Source organism: Carassius gibelio, chromosome A24 (assembly GCF_023724105.1).
Source record: "Carassius gibelio isolate Cgi1373 ecotype wild population from Czech Republic chromosome A24, carGib1.2-hapl.c, whole genome shotgun sequence".
Classification (NCBI taxonomy): Eukaryota; Metazoa; Chordata; class Actinopteri; order Cypriniformes; family Cyprinidae; genus Carassius; species Carassius gibelio.
Window position 1 is genome coordinate 5,886,174 of NC_068394.1, and position 20,898 is coordinate 5,907,071.

The 20,898-nt window shown below is 37.3% G+C and overlaps 3 protein-coding genes across 6 annotated transcripts in view; 2 read left to right on the forward strand and 1 right to left on the reverse strand.

Annotated features, from left to right (window-relative positions):
• The window catches only part of LOC127946226 (rho GTPase-activating protein 29), a 43,303-nt gene extending 36,654 nt beyond the window's left edge, over positions 1–6,649 (reverse strand). For 2 of the 4 annotated variants that reach the window (XM_052542653.1, XM_052542652.1), the window contains exons 1-3: positions 6,520–6,641; positions 5,361–5,455; positions 4,495–4,868 (exon numbers count right to left, since the gene is read on the reverse strand). In XM_052542653.1, the coding sequence (XP_052398613.1) occupies positions 4,495–4,777 (283 nt within the window). In that variant the 5' untranslated portion in view covers positions 4,778–4,868; positions 5,361–5,455; positions 6,520–6,641. Of the gene's footprint in view, positions 1–4,494; positions 4,869–5,360; positions 5,456–6,519 lie in introns of all 4 variants that reach the window. The other 2 variants (XM_052542655.1, XM_052542654.1) reach the window with 2 other exon arrangements.
• A 2,270-nt stretch (positions 6,650–8,919) lies between these two features.
• Positions 8,920–13,267, forward strand: LOC127946322 (F-box/SPRY domain-containing protein 1). The gene is made up of 3 exons (XM_052542816.1): positions 8,920–9,563; positions 10,514–10,870; positions 12,545–13,267. Exons 1-3 carry the CDS (start codon positions 9,231–9,233, stop codon positions 12,728–12,730), a joined length of 876 nt encoding a protein of 291 aa, XP_052398776.1. The 5' UTR covers positions 8,920–9,230; the 3' UTR covers positions 12,731–13,267.
• Positions 13,268–15,790: 2,523 nt separating this feature from the next.
• Positions 15,791–20,599, forward strand: nrros (negative regulator of reactive oxygen species). Its single transcript, XM_052542815.1, has 3 exons — positions 15,791–16,385; positions 17,473–17,593; positions 18,065–20,599. Exons 2-3 carry the CDS (start codon positions 17,486–17,488, stop codon positions 20,003–20,005), a joined length of 2,049 nt encoding a protein of 682 aa, XP_052398775.1. The 5' UTR covers positions 15,791–16,385; positions 17,473–17,485; the 3' UTR covers positions 20,006–20,599.
• Positions 20,600–20,898: the final 299 nt, after the last annotated feature.

Below are 20,898 nucleotides of genomic sequence, written 5' to 3' on the forward strand. Positions count from 1 at the left end.
ATTATTTACCCGTCCTGCACTTGGGGAGAATAGAAACAATTTACTGTCCCTTGGGAGCTGCTAATAAACAACTCTCCGCTCTGAGAAGTCTTGCGTTCACATAGACTTGAGGGCGGCTAAAGCAGTTAGTGGATTGATAAACATAGATTCTATTTTGCGCTTCGGAATAACAGGTTTCGCCTCCCGTCGGCCAATAGCAGCGGATTCTGGTCAATGTGAGGGTGGTTGTGTCAATTTCTCAGCATGCCGGAAAGTTGTGTATAATTGCAATAGAAGTGATACCATCTAAACAAGCGTCTCAGAGAAATGACACTGGAAACCGTGCATTCATACAGCACTTTTCCAAATGATTCTCCAAAAGGCAAAAAGCTCGCAGTGGTTCTCGTCAGAAACGAGCAAGCTTGAATGGAGGGTCTCCAAAACATCATAAAGAGAGCAGTGAACCTTACACACTTTATTTCCCTCAGTGAATAGGGCCAGTATTCATTACAGGCAATCTTGTTTCTCATTTCCAAAATAGCTGACACATGCCAACCATCCTGCTGCTTGAATAAGTCACCCATGGGACAAAAAGCAACACCTGACCAGCTCAGCAAATCAAAGACACGGGTCTCAAAATGTAAGACAAGAGGTCATTGCAACAATGGACGCTCTGTAAAGGCCATCTGCATGCTTTAATGTGTTAAAGTTAGTGTTTTTGACACAAATAATATGTAAAATACCATTGAGCACTATAAAAGATACTTAAGTATGTCGGGGGTCCTCTGCAATGCTATGTAGTGATCTTTTTAAGGTCTGTACGGTTCATGCAAAATAAAAAGTTTGTCTGATACTGATGAGTACTGATATATATATATATATTTAAATAATAATAATAACATTTTAAACTATTGAATGTGTCAAAAGATAAAAAAATTATTACAAAAATACATATATAAAATATATAAAAAGTTAAGTAGCTCTCTACCCCCCACATTACCACAGTACATACTTCAATACTGACCTCCGAGTTCAGAGCCCAAACTGCCAGTTATGTCCCAGGCCAGCGCAGACCCCAGAATGATCCAATCCAATTACCAACATGTCCATCATGTGCGGCCCCCTGGCAAGGTCACGACCTTTCAAGATATTCAAAAATCCCACTCTTTGTGAAGACATCTTTATGGATGCTGTCTAGACCTCATAACCGGGAACGATGTGAAAACAAGCCATCAAGATGTTCCTCGAATTTAAATCCATAAAAACTATAAAAAGCTGAAATATAGTGGCCAGACTCGGCCTCTTAACTGCACTGTCTATGAGAGCTGATGTTCAATAATTGCCATTTAAGGTGACATGCTTGACTTCAGATAGAAAAAAATATATAAAAATGAATTCCTACTATAGCAGACCACTACTCCCCAAGGAAGGATCTCAGGGTTCTTGCTATTCTTGCATGGGAAAGTCAACTCATTGCCAGAAGCTGGCAGTTTGCTCAAAGAATAAAGCTAAGGAGGAGAGACGAAGGAAATCGCCATCACATCAGCGCATGCAAAGCAGCAGTTTTGTAATAGGCCGAAATACTGCACTGTAATAAAGGCTCTGAAGGCTTTGGAAAAACCAGGGGTGTCTTTCTGCAGCTACGCATTGCAGAGACAATGCAGCCATAAACTGAAAGGATCTTAATCACTTTCAATCACACCAGAGCAACTGATTCCCAACAAGCTCTATTATGCTCCGCTTCAGCCCCACCCAGTTCACTACTAACAATTACCACTTTGAAGATGTGCACTGATGCAAAACACTAATCACCCAGATACCGGCCACATAATGCTCATTTCCTATGAACACCACTGTAAACAAGGCTCAAGAGCCAATTGTGACTGGAAACTTAGAATATTTCTTCATTTAAATGGACATCTGAACAAAGTGCCTCATGTTCAATTTGGGAATAAATCAGTGGCTGTGGAACAAATTATGGTTTGTGCAGATATGTGTTGCTTTTATACATGAAAGAAGAGATTTTAAATATATACAAAAATTTAATTTATGATATATTCAAAATTATTTTATTAGTATATTTAATATAACACGAACCAACATTGTTGTATTTTAATGCACATTACATTTGGCAATTAAGTTTTCTGAAGGCCGTGTTGGTTTCTTTTTGAATTATATGATTTAATGAATCTTTGCAAAACACTTTTTTTAGCATCATCACTTTTTAAGCCATCTACGTGACATTAAAATGTATTATTGCTTTAAATATTCATATACACTTAAATGTTAATGTATCTATTTGTCAAAAGAGCTGAACAAATGTGCATAATATACATTTATATATAATATATTGTTTAATATCATGTATAAATATCAATTTAAATATTAATATATTTATTTGTTAAATGACTGGAAAATATACACACATTTAAATATTAAAATTATAACTATAGTTTATATAATTTACAAATAAATATCTAAATGTATTTAGATATTTAAATAAATGTTATATTTTTTTATTTTATTTTATTTTTTTGTCAAAAGGCTGAAAATATATAATAAAATATAATAATTGATATTATATTATACAAATATAAACATACTCATATATTTATTGGACAAAATCAGAAAAAATACTGAGAAAAACTAAAACAAAACCATATGCTCAGCCCTAAATGGATTTAATGAATTCATACTGACAACAGCATTTCAGTGACGACACAAACTTTTACGGAACTCAACGAAGTAAATGTAGTGATTTACTGTTCGTTTGCACTTTAAAACTTTTCCTCGGAAAAGAGGCTCTTGAGTTCTCAGCACTCTCTCAAATTCAACTTCCTGTCCAATTAGTCTCCTTTCCTGCATTTAGCTGAATATCAGCCGATTACAGCAAAAGCGCTATACCATGAGTCATACGTTAGTGTGTTACTAAGCCTATTTAAATAATTCCTGCCAATATGTGCCACCGAGGCAAACACACAAAGGGATCTTTTCAGAAATGCTACACATGTGTTTAACCGTTAACCTTTTATCCCTAAAAGTGCAACTGTTCTGGCAGTGGTCTTTTTCAGATCTTTAATAAGGTCACTCTACGGAAAGATTCCACGACCGAGACGGATTTGTAAAGCGCCACACTTTTAGAACTATGACAACAATGTAAGACTGACACATAGTTTGTAAGTCTTCAGTGATTGGGAGAGCAACACCCCCGCTCAGACCTGTTCAAGGCCCAAAGCTGCGGGAAGGAGAGACCCGGAGGCCAAAAGCACCGGTCACACACTGGCAGCTCTCAGAGTAACTCTCCTACCCAGCTGGGGTCAAGGACCCTCCATCACCCCGCCGAACAAAAGCAGAGATTCCTACAGACCCTGGACAACATGGCAGAGACACAATGGGAGGCTGGAAACACCCCCCATCACATACACACACAGCCACCCCTCCATCCCCTCCTTATTAAGGAACTCTCAAGCAAAGGCAAGGATTAGCGCACTGGATCCGATCCAAACAGACCCAAACGGTACTGCCCTGGGAACTGCCCATTAATCTTCATGCACTCCTCTATCAGAAAAACAAAATGTATTGCTGTTTTAAAACACTTCACTAAGATAACGGAGTACAGAGGAAAAGCTTATTAATAATCAAATAGAGTGTTATTTGATGAAATACTCCCGCAATCAAGGATGTTATGATTTTCAAATTTATTTCACAACCAATTAGCCATTTTAATACTTTGCTAGCCATTATTGATTCCGCCACAATGTTTACAGTATATATATTATAAACATGCTAAAATTAAATGAAAATTTTCTGGTCACACCACAGAAACACTGGCTCAAGTTTGGGGGTGGGTTTATCTGTTTGTCTGGCAAATTTGCTGATGGGGGAGTGACTAGGAAACCTGTTTGAAAACAGACACCTTTTTTTATATAATTCAATTTGGTGACACCATTAAATACAGTATGTACGCAGTACACATGTATTATGTAAACCAAACCTTTATTTTGGATGTGATTAATTGCGATTAATCAATTTGACAGCACACATATATATATATATATGTGTGTGTTTGTCTGTATATCTTAAATGTCTTTATTTTATTTTTAAAAGAAGGACATTTTTTATTTATTATGTTATGTTTATGAAGATGTTATGTTTTATAACATCTATAAATACATAGGAATTACAATAGGCCTATATATATATTACATCTGGATTATATAACACAAAAATGTATTCTTTGCTCCAAATAAAATGCAAATCATAAACGACTACCCTATCTAAACCTTTCTAAAGACAGAGGTAATTTCCGACTATGACTTAATCTTTGTTTGACATTGCTGGCATTGTTGAATGAACTCACAGTGTTGATGGCAAATAAACTTTCCCTTGCCATTATCCAAAAAAGATAAAGAAAGGTTAGTGACCGTGAATCCAAGGCTAACGTTGACCCACAACAGGCTGAAACTCTGACAACAACGAGCTCTTTTCACCAACCCTGTGAGGTCTCACTCTTACCTTTGGTGTTAAAAGCTTCCTTGAGGTGGAGCAGCGCATCTGCAAACCTCCGCACATCATTGACCAGCTGCATAATGCAATCAGGATCGGCACCTGCCATGTCCATGCTGTCCGACGCCGAGCTGACAGAGCTCAGAGAGCTGCTCTTCGCAGATCGGCCCAGACCCCATGACCCTGAGCCCGAAGAAAGGGGGAAAAAGTGGGAGTTGGGAAGCCGTGCCATTCCCAGCGAACGCTTGTTCAGTCCTCCACTGCTTTGCTGCAGCATCCCGGCAGCAAACATCCCAGTCGCAGCCAGTTTGAATGGATCCCAGTGCAACGTTCCCCCGGAGACTCTCAGATTCCAAGAGTTTCCTCACCACTGACAGTTAGAACTGTGTGCACAATGGAGTCAACGTATGGTTAAACCTCTAATGTTTAAAGACAAGAACACTTCTATTTGCTGTATTTTACCGCACATACACACAGGGGAAATTTAAGCTGTGCTCTTATTGGGATGTCTTACACACTAAATTGGTTTAGCCTTCACTGAGCCTCAGTGGTGATTTACATCTCAAATAAAGAAAGATTCCAAAAGACTTAAAGTGATATAGTCAGATATACTTTGAGATGGGGATATTAGTTATAAGCACACCAGGAATTTCAAAGGCAAAATTTTGGAAGGCTTAGAAAATCTTGGAAAAGTTTTAATTTCACTTCAAGCATGCAGAAAACTCTATAATGTCTCCACCGGACTGTATTGTTTCATATATAAGACTTGTGTTATTTATAAAGGACTCCTTTCATACCTTAAAAATGCAGGTAAAAACAGCCCTAGTATATTTACTTTTGCTCAAGATAAAATGCTTTGAGGAAACCAAACTAACCTCGCAGACTGAAGATGAAGTAACATCTCACTTTGTCTTTGTTTGGGATTTCTGAAAGAACTCACACTGTGGATTGTAAATAAAGTTGTTCCATGCTGTAATTCATAAGAAAAGAAAGATAAAAACAAGGTTAGTAAGAACAAGTTAGAATACCAAATGTATTTTTTCCACCAAACCACAAGATCAGCCAAGCAAAGTCCAATATCAAAAGCATTCCTAATCGTATATAGTTAAAACTCCACAGAAAGTTACTATAACATTTACCCAGACATTTTAATTCTTAAAATAAAAAAATTATGAAAAAATAATAATAATAAGAGGAAGAATATTCTACTTTGCATTTTACCCTAACATCATAATCCTGTATAATTGGTGTTTATGTGAACAGCTTTACATTAATGTCATTACCATCACACTAATTATTTTAGAGAACTGAATTACTCAACAAAAAAAAAAAACCAAAAAAAAAAAAGTTTATACTGGGGTGTGATGCAAATAAAAAGTAACAGAGGAGCAGAATGACCATTTAAAGATCAGAAATACAGTAAGATTTTTACATTAGTTGCTTTATGTCATTTCCACACAGGTCACTATTCGAGAATTTCAAATCAGAAACAATTCATTTATCTTTTAGAATTATGAATTTAATTATTTTTAAAGAATATGATTTTACTTCTATGGTCAATTTTTTTTGTGTGTTGGCAGATCCAAAGCTTTGGCAACATATAGAATGACAAATCAACACCATCACAATCCGAGATTCACCCCTCAAGTGCCTCCAACTGAACAACCACTCAAATGTACATCCCACAGTCTACCTTAACTTCAATAAAGTGAAATAATGACCACAAACGAGTAAATTCTGACATGGACTGAACGCAATGTCAAATGACATATTAAATCCACTCCCAAACAACACATTTCTTATGAAGACTTGTAATAAATGTTAGAGGAGGAAAGGCTTATAAACTTACCAGAAACTAACTCAAAATTTGTACATTTATGGAACTTTATCTGTGATGCTGTTTCTATTAAAAATACGCAGTGAAGCAATTCAGCAGTTCTTCAAACCTGACGTTAACTATTTACGTTAATCAAATCCCACCAGCTAAGCAATTCAGTTATATATCAAATATCTAATTTCAAAACGCATACTCACTTGAGGAGCATATCTCTATCATTGCACAGAGATGCATATACACGCGAAACCACAATATTTCCGAAATACCGTTAAATTCCCAGGTCTGCTCTACCGTTTCTGTCCCGTAAACTGAGATAATGCTGTCTAAACTGAACTTCAAATTCCGCTCGGCTTCGCCCCACCCTCTAGCGGCAATCCAACTCCTGATTGGTCCCGATAGGAAGAGAGGCGGGGCCTCCGTCTCCACCCACTAACAACAGGTGTAAGTGCGCTATGGATGATGTATTGATATACACGGCATCTATTATTTCAATATATATATATAAAATAATGCCTTAAAATGATTTTTTTCTGAATTTAATGTTCATATCACGAATCATTAGGGAACTTAAAATAGCTGCTCGAGATTAGATTTTGAAAGGAAAGCTGATTTTGAAAGGGATTTGAGCCATCTAGTGGCTGCTTTTAGTGTTATGTTCAAAGATGCAACTACATATTAGAATACAGCGGACACAAAGCAAGGTTTAAGCTTTAAAACTTTGTGTGTGTTTGTGTGTGTACGTGTATAAATGAATTTTTGTAATTTTGTAAACACACACACACTCACAATGTCTATTCAGCTTTATTAGGTTTTAGTTGTTGTTTAATTTACTTTTTATTTAGATTTATTTTAGTATAAAACCACTTTTTTATTATTATTATTTCTGTAAATAATTATACTATTTCAAGAATGAATTTTTTTATGGTTTTAGTTAACAGTCATAAAAAAGAAAAGAAGAAGAAGAAGCAGCAGCAATGCAGGAGAAAGTTTTAGTGGTTTTCCCTGGCAATAATCATATATGCTCCCTTATTTATAGTAAATAATGTAACTCTAATATTGTCATTCCCCCCCAGCATATTGTGGTGGTGGTTTACATAAAGCAGCACACATCATATCCAGTCAACCAGTCAATCCGGCCCAACAACCACAGAACATGAAAACATGAACTTTACAGTATATAAACATTTATGCATAAATAAACCCATTAAATCCCTTAGATGCCAGCTAATTCAAAGTATGTGGCAGAGCAATGCTGAGCCATTCCGAATGATATATCTTCCACTCAGGAAAATATTAGCATTCACTACCTTTCTCCTTCAGAGCTAATGATCCATCAGGCCAGACAGCATTCAGACAACAGCAATGAATCATGCAGAAAACAGACTGTTGCATAACCAATGTGGGAAAAAACAACATATTCTATACAACAGTGAACAGTGAGTTTAGCTCTATAACCCTAATCAAACACACATGGGCTTGCTAATCAATGTCTTCAGGATCATTAGAAAATCACATGTAGGTTTGTTTGATTAGGGTTGGAGCTAAACTCTGCAGAACAGTGGATCTCACAAGCCAGATTTGAGGATCACTGCTATACAACATCAGAGAACTTCAGGAAATCTTATCTACATCATTAGTCCTTGCCATTTCAAGCCACTATATGACTCCGAGGGTTTAATAATATAGTTAAAAATTAATAATAGGTAATTTAGGATAATTGCAAACCCCAGCTGCTATTTTTTCTTAGAAACAGACTGAAGGCATGTATTACATAAACCATGAATGTGATATTTTTTCTCCTTTTTCTATTAATAAAATAATGAACTTTATTAAGTTTACATGAGTTAAACATTAAATAAGCAATAATCAGCAATGGCTAGAGTTAGTTTAAAAAAAAGAATGCACACTTTAAATATTTAATAATAATTTGAATTATATTATGTGTAAAAAATGTGTAATTTATATTATAAATATTTTGATAATAGTGTACTTGTGTTTATTTTACTTATAGAATCATGTAATAAACGGCGCTCTCTAGTGGTCTTTTCTGTAACGTCGCATTTCCCCCTCCCTTGCGTACGTAATCAAGTAAATTGCAAGGTCCTTAAAGAAGTGTATACTATGAACTATGAACTGTAGACTAATTTCCACGAATCAGTTCTTTTAAGCACCTCTTTTCAAAGAACATTTTTTATTACTATTATTGTATTAATTTTAACATAACGTCATAGTCAGAGCAGTCTCATTTAACGTCTTTCAATCATTTTCACAGGAAATTTTATTTGAAAAAAATCTGCTAACGTTTTTCTCTTTTTTTTTTTTTTTTGGTTTACCTTTAACTTACCCTCGGATCTATTGGTCAAATCCGAGGTTCACTCTAAATGGTTCACTCATCCGTCATCACTACGAGTCGAACGGGTTCAAAAGAGTCAATTCAACGAGTTAGTTGAGACTCTAGAAGCGCTCGCACCAATGCGAATGAATCATTCAGACCGGTTTTGTGGACGAGTTCAATCAATTCACTGATCCGATTCATGAAAGAATGATTCCTTCACGAATCATCATTAATGTGAAACAGAAACAGAAAGAGTAACACGTTTACAGCTTTACAACGTGTTAAATACGGTATGTGGATAATTATAATTAATTTATAAAGATCTTTAATTGAACGATATATTTTCGTAAATACACCATCTCGGATTTGTTGGCTGCACGCCGTCCAGGACCTTTACAACAGTCACATAGCTCAGATTTTGATCCATTTGGCCGCAACAGCAATAACACCGGGAGATGGGTCAGCTGAACGCACTTCGCTGGACCGCGGAGGGGTTCTGACCCGCCGTGCGATCCGGCTGCCCGGTTGTAATATCGGTTGTAATATCGGTTGCATTCAGCGGAGGAGTTTGACATGTCTGGCGCAGGGGTCGTGGTAGGGACGCAGTCTGCGGGGCTGGGCGCTGCCGCCGCGGGCTGCTGCTCCTCCTCGTCGGGCGCCGGTTCTGCCGCATTATTAGGCTGTGTGTCAGGCATGGCGGGTCGGTTACTCAGCAGAGTTCTCGAGCATATCTTCTCCTATCTTGAGCTGGCGGATCTCATGAACTGCTCGCTCGTTTGCTGGCACTGGTACAACTGTCTGGCGGATGAAAACAGCGAGGTGTGGCGGAGTCTGTGCGCCCGCTTGCTCAGTGAAGAAGCGCTGCGCTCCGATATTCTCTGCAACCTGCCTTCATACAAAGCAAAAGTAAGATTGTTAAAAAATAAATGTTAACATCATGTCAGTTTAATTAATATAATTTACATTGCAGTGCTTACAATCATGCATCGTGCCGATGTGCATTTTTAACATTTTATTTTTTATTAAATAGACTAGATTTTGCTCACCGCGTACACAACTGTGGTATTGTGTGCTTTTATGTTTCGAATAATAAACATAACACATTTAAGCTTATTAATCGTATTTTTGAATACAGTTATGTTAGTAGGTGACCAGAAGAGTGTTAATGGTCTCCAATGTATGACGTCAATTGTAAATATTGGACCAAATACAGTAACATCAGTAGCTTGCCTGCAATTTTTGGACGCAAAGCTGCAGAAAATTAGTAATTTCCCATATAAATGACTGAATTATTAAAATCCTGTATTGACTGTAAAGATTTCAAACCATACTTACAAAAAGTGCCATGGTATTACCGTGTTTTCTTGGACATTTGGTGTTATGTGCATCATGGTACTGCTGAATTTGTTAAATAATTTATTTACCTATTGTTAAGTTATTTTACCCTGTTCTTGACACTACAAATGATGCAGATATTGCATTAAACAATCTAATAAATAAACCATGGTATTACCATGCTTTTTTGAACATATGTCATGTGTGTTCATGAGTATGAGTGCATTCAGTTTTTATTAATTTATTCGGCTACCTTGCATGTCATCAGTTTTTTAATGAGTTGTATTTAACAAAAAAAAAGGAAGTTACTGAAAATTGTCAATGTATCAGAATTGAATTTCAGTTTTAAATTTTGTTTAAAATAACCCCAGTATTGTGTATCGTATGGAATCCTGAGCTGAGTGTATTGTTACACTTCAGTATATAGAGAGTGTGGTATCATAGAATTACCATCTCATTCTAGATCAAATTTGATTGGACATAAGTTTATAAGAGTAACTTTAATGTTCTTCTGTCATCAGCTGAAGTCCTTCCAGCACGCTCTGAGCTCCCATGACTGCTCTAGAAATGTATATATCAAGAAAAACGGGTTTACTCTGCACCGCAACCCCATCGCCCAAAGCACCGATGGTGCCCGTGGGAAGATTGGCTTCACGGAGGGCCGGCATGCCTGGGAGGTCTGGTGGGAAGGTCCTCTTGGGACGGTGGCGGTGATCGGCATCGCAACCAAGAGGGCTCCCATGCAATGCCAGGGCTATGTGGCGCTTCTAGGCAGCGATGACCAGAGCTGGGGATGGAATCTAGTTGACAATAACCTGCTTCACAATGGAGAGGTCAACGGCAACTTCCCCCAGTGCAACAACGCACCAAAATACCAGGTAGTACAGCGCGAGAATCTACTTCATATATATATATATATATATATATATATATATATATATATATATATATATATATATATATATATATGTATATGTATATATATATATATATGTATGTATGTATGTATATGTATATATGTATGTATGTATGTACAAATGTGTCATTCCAAAGGATAGTTAACCTAAAAATTCTGTCATCATTTACTCGCCCTCATGTCATTTTTTCTGTAAAACACAAAAGAGAATGTTTTAGGTTTGTCACCATGTTTGAAATAGTTGTAAGGTGCAGCCCAATATGCGTATTTATACACTATTGTATGCCATTTTGTAGTATAAATAGTTTAATTGTTCATACTGAAAGTTCCAAAAAGAAAAGGTGCATTTTAGATACCTTGATGATACACTTAAATAACTTGAAAGACTATGTGTGAAATTCTGGACACTCAGCAGTCAAAGCTATCAGACTCTGATGCTCAATGACACATTTCTTTACAAAATCCATGAAGTATCGATGTTTTGATTTTATTTGAATTGAAAACTTCTTACAATTGTTTATTATTTAAAGTACCGTATTTTCCAGACTATAACTTTTTTCATAGTTTGGCTGGTCCTGCGACTTATTTATCAAAATTAATTTGACATGAACCGAGAGAAATTAACCAAGAGAAATGAACCAATAGAAAACATTACCGTCTCCAGCCGCGAGAGGGCGCTCTATGCTGCTCAGTGCTCCTGTAGTCTACACTGAAGACATAGAGCGCCCTCTCGCGGCTGGAGACGGTAATGTTTTCTCTTGGTGCTAAATAAATGCGACTTATAGTCCAGTGCGACTTATATATGTTTTTTTCCTCATCATGACGTATTTTTGGACTGATGCGACTTATACTCAGGTGCGACTTATAGTCCGAAAAATACGGTAACTTAAAATATACCAGCAAAGTCATATGAATGAGTTTAACGCTACCTTTATGTCCTTTTTGTATTATTTTCATCGCGATAAGGGCTAAAACAGCTGAAACATTCTATGAACATCATTGTGTTTCAAAGAAGAAAGCAAACTGAATGGAATGAGATCACGTTGGGTAAATTATGTCAGAGATCTAAGAATTCTGTCATTATTTTCTCCCTCTCATTTTCTAAACCTGTTATTTTTGCTGTTATATTTTCCTTGAAAAGGAGTTATCTGAAAATGTCAAGCTCCAAAAATGGAAGAAAAAAACAACAACATAAAAGCAGACGTAATGACACATGCACTATATTCTATGTCTTTCAAAACTGCTTTTTAACTGTACGTGAGGAACTGGCCTACAGTAAAAATTAATTATTCGCTGAGAATCTCTGGCAAAGCTCTAATCTAAAATTTCAAATTGTTGTTTGTACAAAGGTATTGTATTGCTGCTGAAGACTTAGATTAAAGCCTATAAAGATTAGAATAAACTTCACAACTTTTAAAACCATAATAATCCTAATAACTTTATAAATGGTTACAGAGACGAACTGGCCATACACAAAATGAATGAGGATCTCTCACACATCTTTGCATCTCCTTTTCTCACCTCCTTTTGATGGGAATAATACTAGCATACAAGTTTGGAACAACAGGAGGGAGCGTAAATGATGAAGTTTCCTTAAAAAAGATGCATCTCCAATATGCTTGTATTTATTTTCCAGATCGGGGAGAGAATACGTGTAATCCTAGACATGGATGATAAGACACTAGCCTTTGAACGAGGTTTTGAGTTCCTTGGAGTGGCGTTCCGTGGGCTCCCCAAAACATGCCTGTTTCCCGCTGTGTCAGCCGTCTATGGGAACACTGAAGTGACTATGGTGTATCTGGGAAGACCCCTGGATGGATAAGTATTAGAACCGGAGAGCATCACGACAACTGCTGTTTGACTTACATAAGACTAGTAAAAAAAAATGGGGAAATGGTTGGTTTGGTTGCAGGCTTGCTGATGATGAGGATGTCCAACACACATCTGCGGATTTCAGTTGAACATCTATTTGCTTTTAATCCTTTTTTGAAGACCTGGGACATTTTTTGAACCTGGTTTTAATCTAATTTATGAAATTGCACAGGGAGCAGCTTTTCTATTTTATGAATTGTTAAGCCAAATTAGAAGAGAAAAAGTTTTCTGATTCATTACAACCATTTTTTAACACAACATGTGGAATGAGAAGATACTGTATCTGTACAAGGATGGCTCAAGTTTTCACACACAAGAACATTTTTATTTTTAAAGACAGGCAAAGGTAGTATGTCATTATTCCATTTGTTACTGTACATCGTAACTGTAGAAGTATATAGTATTTATTTATTGAGGTCTATCTTTGCTATAACTGAGGTTATGGAGATTACAAATAAACTCTAAATAGTTCCGGACTGTGAACGTATATCAGCCTGTTCTGTCATTGCCCTTAATATGGATTAATTCAATCTGTTGATGTAATAGTCTATCATACTGGTATCTAGGAATTCATGAAAAGCCCATAGTTGTTCTTGTTTCACCACATGGTGGCATCCTTCACCTTGAGTTGACAGACACATCAGCCTTTTTCTTTAAGTGTTCATTCTGCGCTGCAGTTTATCTAAAATAGCAGGAAATGACGATTCCTTCATTTAGGTTACTTAAAATTATTTAAAATAAGACATGTTTTTTCGCATTTAAATTCTCCTACTTAACAACTTATTATGTTTTTTTTTCACGGTCTTGGAAAATCTGAATATATATTGTAGTATAATTATAAAGTCAAGCTTGATAGACCTGGAAAATCAATGTAAATTTAAAAAAAATCTTGTAACTGTAACTGAATATACATTTTCCTAGTCAGGCCAAATTGTAAAAATTGTCATCAGGTGGATAAATTGTGAGTTAAAAATTTGTATCCAGTAAATCATGAATAACTGGACAAATCATTCGCCCTTCAAATATTGTTGTGGACAATGTGGGGGCCTTGAGGTCCAAAATATTAGAACTGTTTTCATAGAGACTTGTGGCTTTACTAACCTCTAGAACCTGGTGTCAGATCCTTCTCCTGAAGGACCTCCGGGCTGTCCTGCAGAGTTTTGGTCCAACCCCAATTGAAAACACCTGAACCAACCAATCAAGGTCTTACTAGGGGTGCGCAAATCCTGGAGAGCCACACCCCTTGTCCAAATACTCGCACTTGCAGTCTTTGCACTTGACCACTTGACTACTTGCATGACGTATTTCATATATTTGGTCCAAGTGTTGAAGTGAGCATGAAGTGTGTGTACTTTTCATTACCTGATAGGACGCACTTATAGAGTTTTAAAAATGCAAGTGTTTACAGAGCTTTATTTTTATTTTTCAATACTTTGCATTTTAATGTCAACTTCTAAATGTCTGTTCAGTAGTCCCCATAACAGATCACACAATTAAATTGTGTGGTGCTTCTAATTAAATGATATAAAGCAGTTGCAAATGTTTTACAAAATAATTATCATCACTTGCGTAATCATTTGCACCAATAAAACGTGCAGCTCTTTGTTTTACAACCGAATTATATGTAGCTGATATCTATTTATTAATAAAATTTAATATAAACTACATTGAAAAGGTTTCCGTTACCTCTCGCAAGATCTCGGTAAAAAGTCTAACGATTTATTTCCACAACATGATGCATGATACACTTCGAATACCGATACGGAGCGGTATTGTGGATTTATTGTGTTATGGGCAATGTGCTTTGGCATTTGCACAGTTACTTCCTGTCGCACCCACACGCTCTCAAGTGGCTAAGACCGCAAGTGTGTGTATTTGGACAAGGGGACTGTCCTGCAGACTTTAGCTCCTACCCTAATCAAACACACCTGAACGAGCTAACCAAGGTCTAAGCGTTACTAAAAATCAGCAGGTAGGTGACTTTTATCAAGGTTAGAGCAAAACTCTGCAGGACTGTGGATCTCCAGAACCGACGTTGGCCACCAGGCATACTAGAAATTTCATATAAATAATACAAATTTTCATAGGGAGTTGTGCGGAAGCAAGTTGGAGCTAAACTTTGCAGGACATATTCCCTCTAGGACGGAGTTTGGGACACCCCGAGCTAAAAACACCCTAGCTAATGCATAGACACATACAGAAGCTTATAACACCTTAACAACTGCATAGCAACACACTAAAATGACCCAACACAGGGGAACAGCAACACGCTACAACCCAGATAGCATAAGTACTTCTGTTAAAGATCACTTCAACTGGAAAGCATCTGCTGGGTACAAACAGTTTTACATGCATTCTGAATCATAAACATCTCACAAACGACATCTGATGGGAAACGGCGTATAGAGGTATTGTAGATAAGCAAATCTAAAGTCAAATAGATGTGTCTGTGCTAGCAATAGCCTAGTAACTGCATAGCAACGCACTAAAATTGCCTGGCAGCCACTAGCCATGGCATGGGAACCACACACAAGTCTTGCACGAGCAAGCACAAATGTGCTTATTTATTTGATTTTTTTAGCACTTCAGATGTCTCATTTATGTGGAACCAGGAGGTTTTAGTACATGCAGCGCCTTAAAACAGGTCACACTTGACTGCACTGAGAAGCCTTAAACTACCTAATTCTTATTATTGACTGAATATGCAATACTATATAATCCGTACGTATAATTTCCCCTTTCTTTGCAATGTAGGCTACTGCAGGGAAATTAAAATGGGTTGCGGTGAGATACATTACTGACGTGGAAATAACTGCGCGTGCATAAAAACGGGATCGCTTTTAGGCGGATGGCAGACAGACCCTTCTCGACCTGTTTGTAAACGAAGCAGTGTGGCACGCGCGAACGTTTTCCCGCGTTTTCGCTTCAGCACGGCTTGTTTTGAGAAGAATGTGACGGTTTCAACGAGCAGAAGTGATGGGCCTGCATCTTTCTAGCAGGAAGGGTGTGAGCTCTTGGTGGTTTCCTCTTGAGTAGTATCTGATGAGTGAAACCAGTAGTGGGTGCTTTGGGTGTGTTCACTTAGTAGGTTTGTGGTCTACTGAACAAGACAGAAATAAGGTCGAAATGTTTGTGCAACATACACTTTTACAGGTGCTTTTTGCACCTCAACGCACGACGGTTATTACGTAAATATTTTTCCTCATGTTTTTTTTTTTTTTTTTTTTTTTTTTATGAAAGCACCATTAAACGTCCTTAATGCTTATTCTCCTGCTCCGTTAGTCTACTGAAACTGAAATACTTTTGCTGTTGTGGGAAGTGGTCGATTTTTGCATATTTAACGTGCATATTTCTGACCCTGCAGGCGCGTGCGTGCGTGCGCGAGTGTATGTGTGTGCGTGAAATGTATGATCTTGGCTGCCTTCATGTGACTGCGTTTCCGTTGCTTGCTTGCTTCCGCAATTACTAAAGACATTGCAGAGATGCAGATGTCAAGCACTTTGCATCTCCGGAGAGACCAAGCCAACAGAACCTCCCCGCAAACCGATGTAATGGTCTTCTGTGAACTTCACAGAGGAGCGGAGGGCGCGATCCTGGCCACTGGGGTAAGTGTGCACGGTATACCAAAGTGAGACTGTTTGTAAATGTGAAACGGCCAGGGTGAATGTTTTATGGCACTGTCTTTTGCTTTATCTTTGATTCAGTAGGACTTTCAGTACACTCATTACAGGGATAGTCACCTGCCTTATCTTACTCAAAGGCGCAATATTGTCCGTTTTTGATGTGATTTAGCTCTTTTAACTGTTTGCAGGATATTGTTTCTTACCTTTGATCGATACAGTGGACCTAAAAGTATATGGATTCGTAGGTCACAGTGAAAGGGTCAAAAAAAAAAAAAAATACATAAAATGTCTAACAAAATGTCTAACCAACTTGCACCAATAAACACATTTTTTAGATCTCTCAAATGATGACCTTTTAGATTTTTAAGAGTGAACTGTTATGTGCTGTATACACTGTTTTTATATCTAACTTTAAAAATTATTAAATATCATTACTATTATTATTATTATTATTATTACAATTATTAAAAGTTTTTTGTCTTCAGTAAAACTTGAAGTGACTTTATTTTGAATAAGTGCTCTTTTCTTTTTTCGGGATGTAGTGACATTAATACATTTTTAAGTTTGATCTAAATGTCCACATGTTTTAAGGGCTAGTGTATATTGATTAATGGCTGTGACAAAATGTGTGCATTTTGTCAATCTGATTTATAACCTGTATCACAGTTGGCTGGAGTAGATTAATGTTAGCTGCAGCCACACATTTCCTCTGTCCCTGCCACACATAGACCGCTGGGTGTCAAATCATTTTCTGTTATGATATACTGTATAAATTGAAAATGAAGAAGTGTCTTTAAAGAAAAGAATTTTAGTGTCTAAAAGATTTGAGATGCAGTTCATATTACAGTTTCTGTGTCAGTGTCAAGTGCGACAACAATGTGTAATTTCAAGCGGATTCACAAAATAATATTTTAGGAACTTCAAAAATACTTCTGTAAATACACCTCTACATGGACACTGATAGAGAATTTACATAAAGCATACATAAAAAAGTATATGTACTTTTCTAATGATATATTTTTTATATCTAATAATATAATTGTGCTCATGTTTTATTACTTCATTGCAGTGATCATGTTAAGATGCCGGTGTTTGATCACTTGTCCATCGTGCTCTGTCATGCAGTGGTGCCACTACTGGTGGTCCTGCTTTCAGCCTCAGGACATCCGCAGACCTTCCCCTGCAGGCTGGTATGTGAGAAATGGGTCGACTACAAATACGTTTAGATGAGCACTGTTCTCTGGGAGGGAAATAAGCATATTCCTTAAGCGTATTACATGGTGGTTTTCAAATAGAAAATGTATTCAAAATGTTACATCTTAAAGTATGATGTTACAGTTGTTACATTAACAAGCTATTACTTGTGGTGTAACCTGATGTATTCAAGTTAAATACATTTTTACTTGAGGGGCAAAAAATAGTTGTTACCACATGAAGGACCTTTTTTGGTTGCGTGACCAAATATTTTTTACATGTATAGACTAATATGAAGTCTAATCAGAAAAACCACTAAATTTGCTTGTTTGTCTATTTTTAATGTTCTCCATGGGATTAGCAAGTGAAAATATACAATTGGGTCAAATGACCTTTAGTGGAAATTTTTTTCCATTGTGTGGAAGAAGAATCTAACTTAGTCTTTCCTTCTCTTTCCATGTCTGAAGATACGAAGCACGGCTCGGTGCAACAGCTATCAGCTCTCTGCCATACCAGATCATTTACCACATCAAATTGAGGAGATCTTTTTAGACAATAACCTTCTGTTAAATCTTCAAGATGGTTGTCTCTCCCGGTATCCTCTTCTACGGACGTTCAGCTGTGCGAACAATCAGATAACGGGGGTGGAAGAGCGTGTGTTCTCTGAGTTGCCTCTTTTAGAAGACCTCAATTTAGCCAACAACGAGCTTTACCATGGACACAAGCAAGTGGCCGAGTCCTTAAGCTCTCTGTCCCAACTAAAGACCCTTGATCTTTCAGGTAATGGCCTCTCGGAGGACATGGTGTGTCTGCTGGTACAGAATCTGTCCTCGCTTGAGTCTCTATACTTGTCCCGGAATGCCATACTGAGGCTGGATGAGTCAACGTTCAGAAACCTTCATCAGCTCCGGGAGCTGAACGTTGAGAGAAACTTGTTGTTTGAGATCGATGGAGCATTTGATCATATGAAAAAGCTCCAAAGGCTGAATCTGGCCTTCAACTGCTTGCCATGTTTGGTCAACTTTGAAATGACCCAACTGCTGGTTCTAAACGCCAGCCACAATTCCATCGAATGGTTCATAACCAATCAAAATTTGACTGAAACCTTTCAGCTGGAGACGTTGGATCTGTCTGACAACCATTTGCTGTTCTTTCCATTCCTTCCAACAAAAAACAGAATAAGAACTTTGCTGTTGTCCAATAATCGAGTTAGTTTTTACCAACACTTATCAAATTATACGTCTTCAAACTGGAGCACTAGTGTTGAGTACTACAACTTGGGGCAAAATGTAAGCAGCATCACAGTAGAGCTCTGGAATGAGAACCTTCACGGTGATCTTTCCTCAGTAGAGATCCTGGACCTGAGTGAAAACAAGGTGAACTACTTCCCTCAGGGATTCATTCAACAGATGCCACATCTTTACTGGCTGAGGCTGAGAAGTAACTGTTTACAGTCCTTCAGTTTGACGCCTGAATATCTACCAGTCACCCTTTATGAACTGGATGTTAGCCGAAACCGGTTAACCGAGTTGAAAGCAAGCAAACACTCTATTAACAAGCTGAACAATCTTACACATCTCAATCTAAGTACAAATGACCTTCAGAACCTCCCAACTAGGATTTTTGCTGGTCTACCAAAACTTCAGACACTAGATCTCAGTCACAACACTGTGGATGTGTGTTACTTGCCGCGTTCCTCAGGATGTGTTGTGTGGTCCAACATCGTTTCCCTAAAACAGCTCTATCTTGCCGGGTGTAGCATTCAGAACATCCCATCTTCAGCGTTCAAGGGCACGCCTCTAACCCATCTCGAACTTTCGAACAATCCGGACCTAAACCTCAAACAGGAATCTCTGGAAGGTCTCGCTAACACTTTGCAGCACTTGGGACTTGGTAATACTGGTCTTCAAGACTTTGACTTCTCTTTATACGGCCATTTGAAGAGTTTAAACATCAGTAGAAACTCACTACCAGAACTTCCTGAATCTCTAATAGCATTAAACCTGAAGCTTCTGGACTTGAGGGATAACATGTTGACAACCATCCCGTCCCAACATGCTGGCATGTTAGCTGAAAGACTGCAGACTGTTTATATGAATGGAAATGCCTTCAACTGTTGCCATTTAGACTGGTACAGGACCTTCGGGGAGAATAAAGGCATCAGTATTGTAGATCTCTCAGAGATTACATGTTTGGACTTAAACCACAGGCGTCACAAGGTCGTGCTTTTGGACGCCATCCACTGTGGTGGTTCCAGCAGTGAGGAGTCTGTTGTCTGGTACATTCTTCTCTTTGTAACAGTCAGTGTTTCCATCATGGGTATATCTGTCATTTACATGCTCACCTTTAACCCAAGAATATTGCCTCGTGCTATTAAAAAGAGATGCTGGAGGCCGGCTCCTTATTGAGAAGCATGCTATTGTAAAACTAAGGAATGAAGAGGCTAACATGTTAAATATGCTCTCAAAGGTTGCTACTTTCAGACAACTGGACATAACAGAAGAGAAATATGATATTAATGTGAAAGATTTAGGCCATATTGGTCTCTAAACATGAATGTATTTAATTTTATCCTCATTAAAATGCATGAAAAGCATTTGGATACTGGATGGTTTGATATGTGCCTTTTAAAGAAAAGTTGCAATTATACTTTGAGCCATGATATTTTATATTTGCATTTATCCATTTGGCAATTTTTTTTTTTTTGAACAGTGCACTGGTAACGTTATTTTAAAATATTGTTATTAATGTCTATTTGTAATGAAAAATGTCCAGTTTTCTTGTCGTGGTTACAACATTATTTAAAGGTTACGAAAATGTTTCATAGAACCTACATCAAGTTCAAATAAGAACATTTCCTCTCAACATTATGAAAATGTTCAAGTACATATATCACAAGGACATTCTGAGAATGTTGAACTCAGAAAGTTTTCTCTCAATGTTATGTAAACGTGTGTATATATAATATTAATAAAAGTTATTCGAATGGTCCATGAAAATTACTTTAAGAGTTGTTAGTCCTAAAATTTATATAACATTGAGAATGTTCCCTGTCAGCTGGGTTAGACGTTTTATTGGTACATGTGTTCCTTGGCAAACTAGTGAGCTTGTTCTTTCTCGTACTTATTGGCTTTTTATTCTAAATATATTATTTAATTTATTTGATAAAACAAGTTCCACTGTCAAATATCAATGTGTGAGGTTACATGTCCAATCAGCTGTAACCACCCAAGACATTGATGGTGGCGGATCAAGAGTTCTTTTAATTTGCAGATTGTCAAACGTTTAAATTTGGTTACCC

Bases quoted from the DNA above. Each gene is read 5' to 3' on its own strand.
- LOC127946322 (XM_052542816.1), top strand. From the start codon at position 9,231: ATGTCTGGCGCAGGGGTCGTGGTAGGGACGCAGTCTGCGGGGCTGGGC. The intron at 9,564-10,513 runs GTAAGATTGTTA...TTCTGTCATCAG, and splicing joins TGCCTTCATACAAAGCAAAA to CTGAAGTCCTTCCAGCACGC. The intron at 10,871-12,544 runs GTAGTACAGCGC...TTTATTTTCCAG, and splicing joins ACAACGCACCAAAATACCAG to ATCGGGGAGAGAATACGTGT.
- nrros (XM_052542815.1), top strand. From the start codon at position 17,486: ATGCCGGTGTTTGATCACTTGTCCATCGTGCTCTGTCATGCAGTGGTG. The intron at 17,594-18,064 runs GTATGTGAGAAA...CCATGTCTGAAG, and splicing joins AGACCTTCCCCTGCAGGCTG to ATACGAAGCACGGCTCGGTG.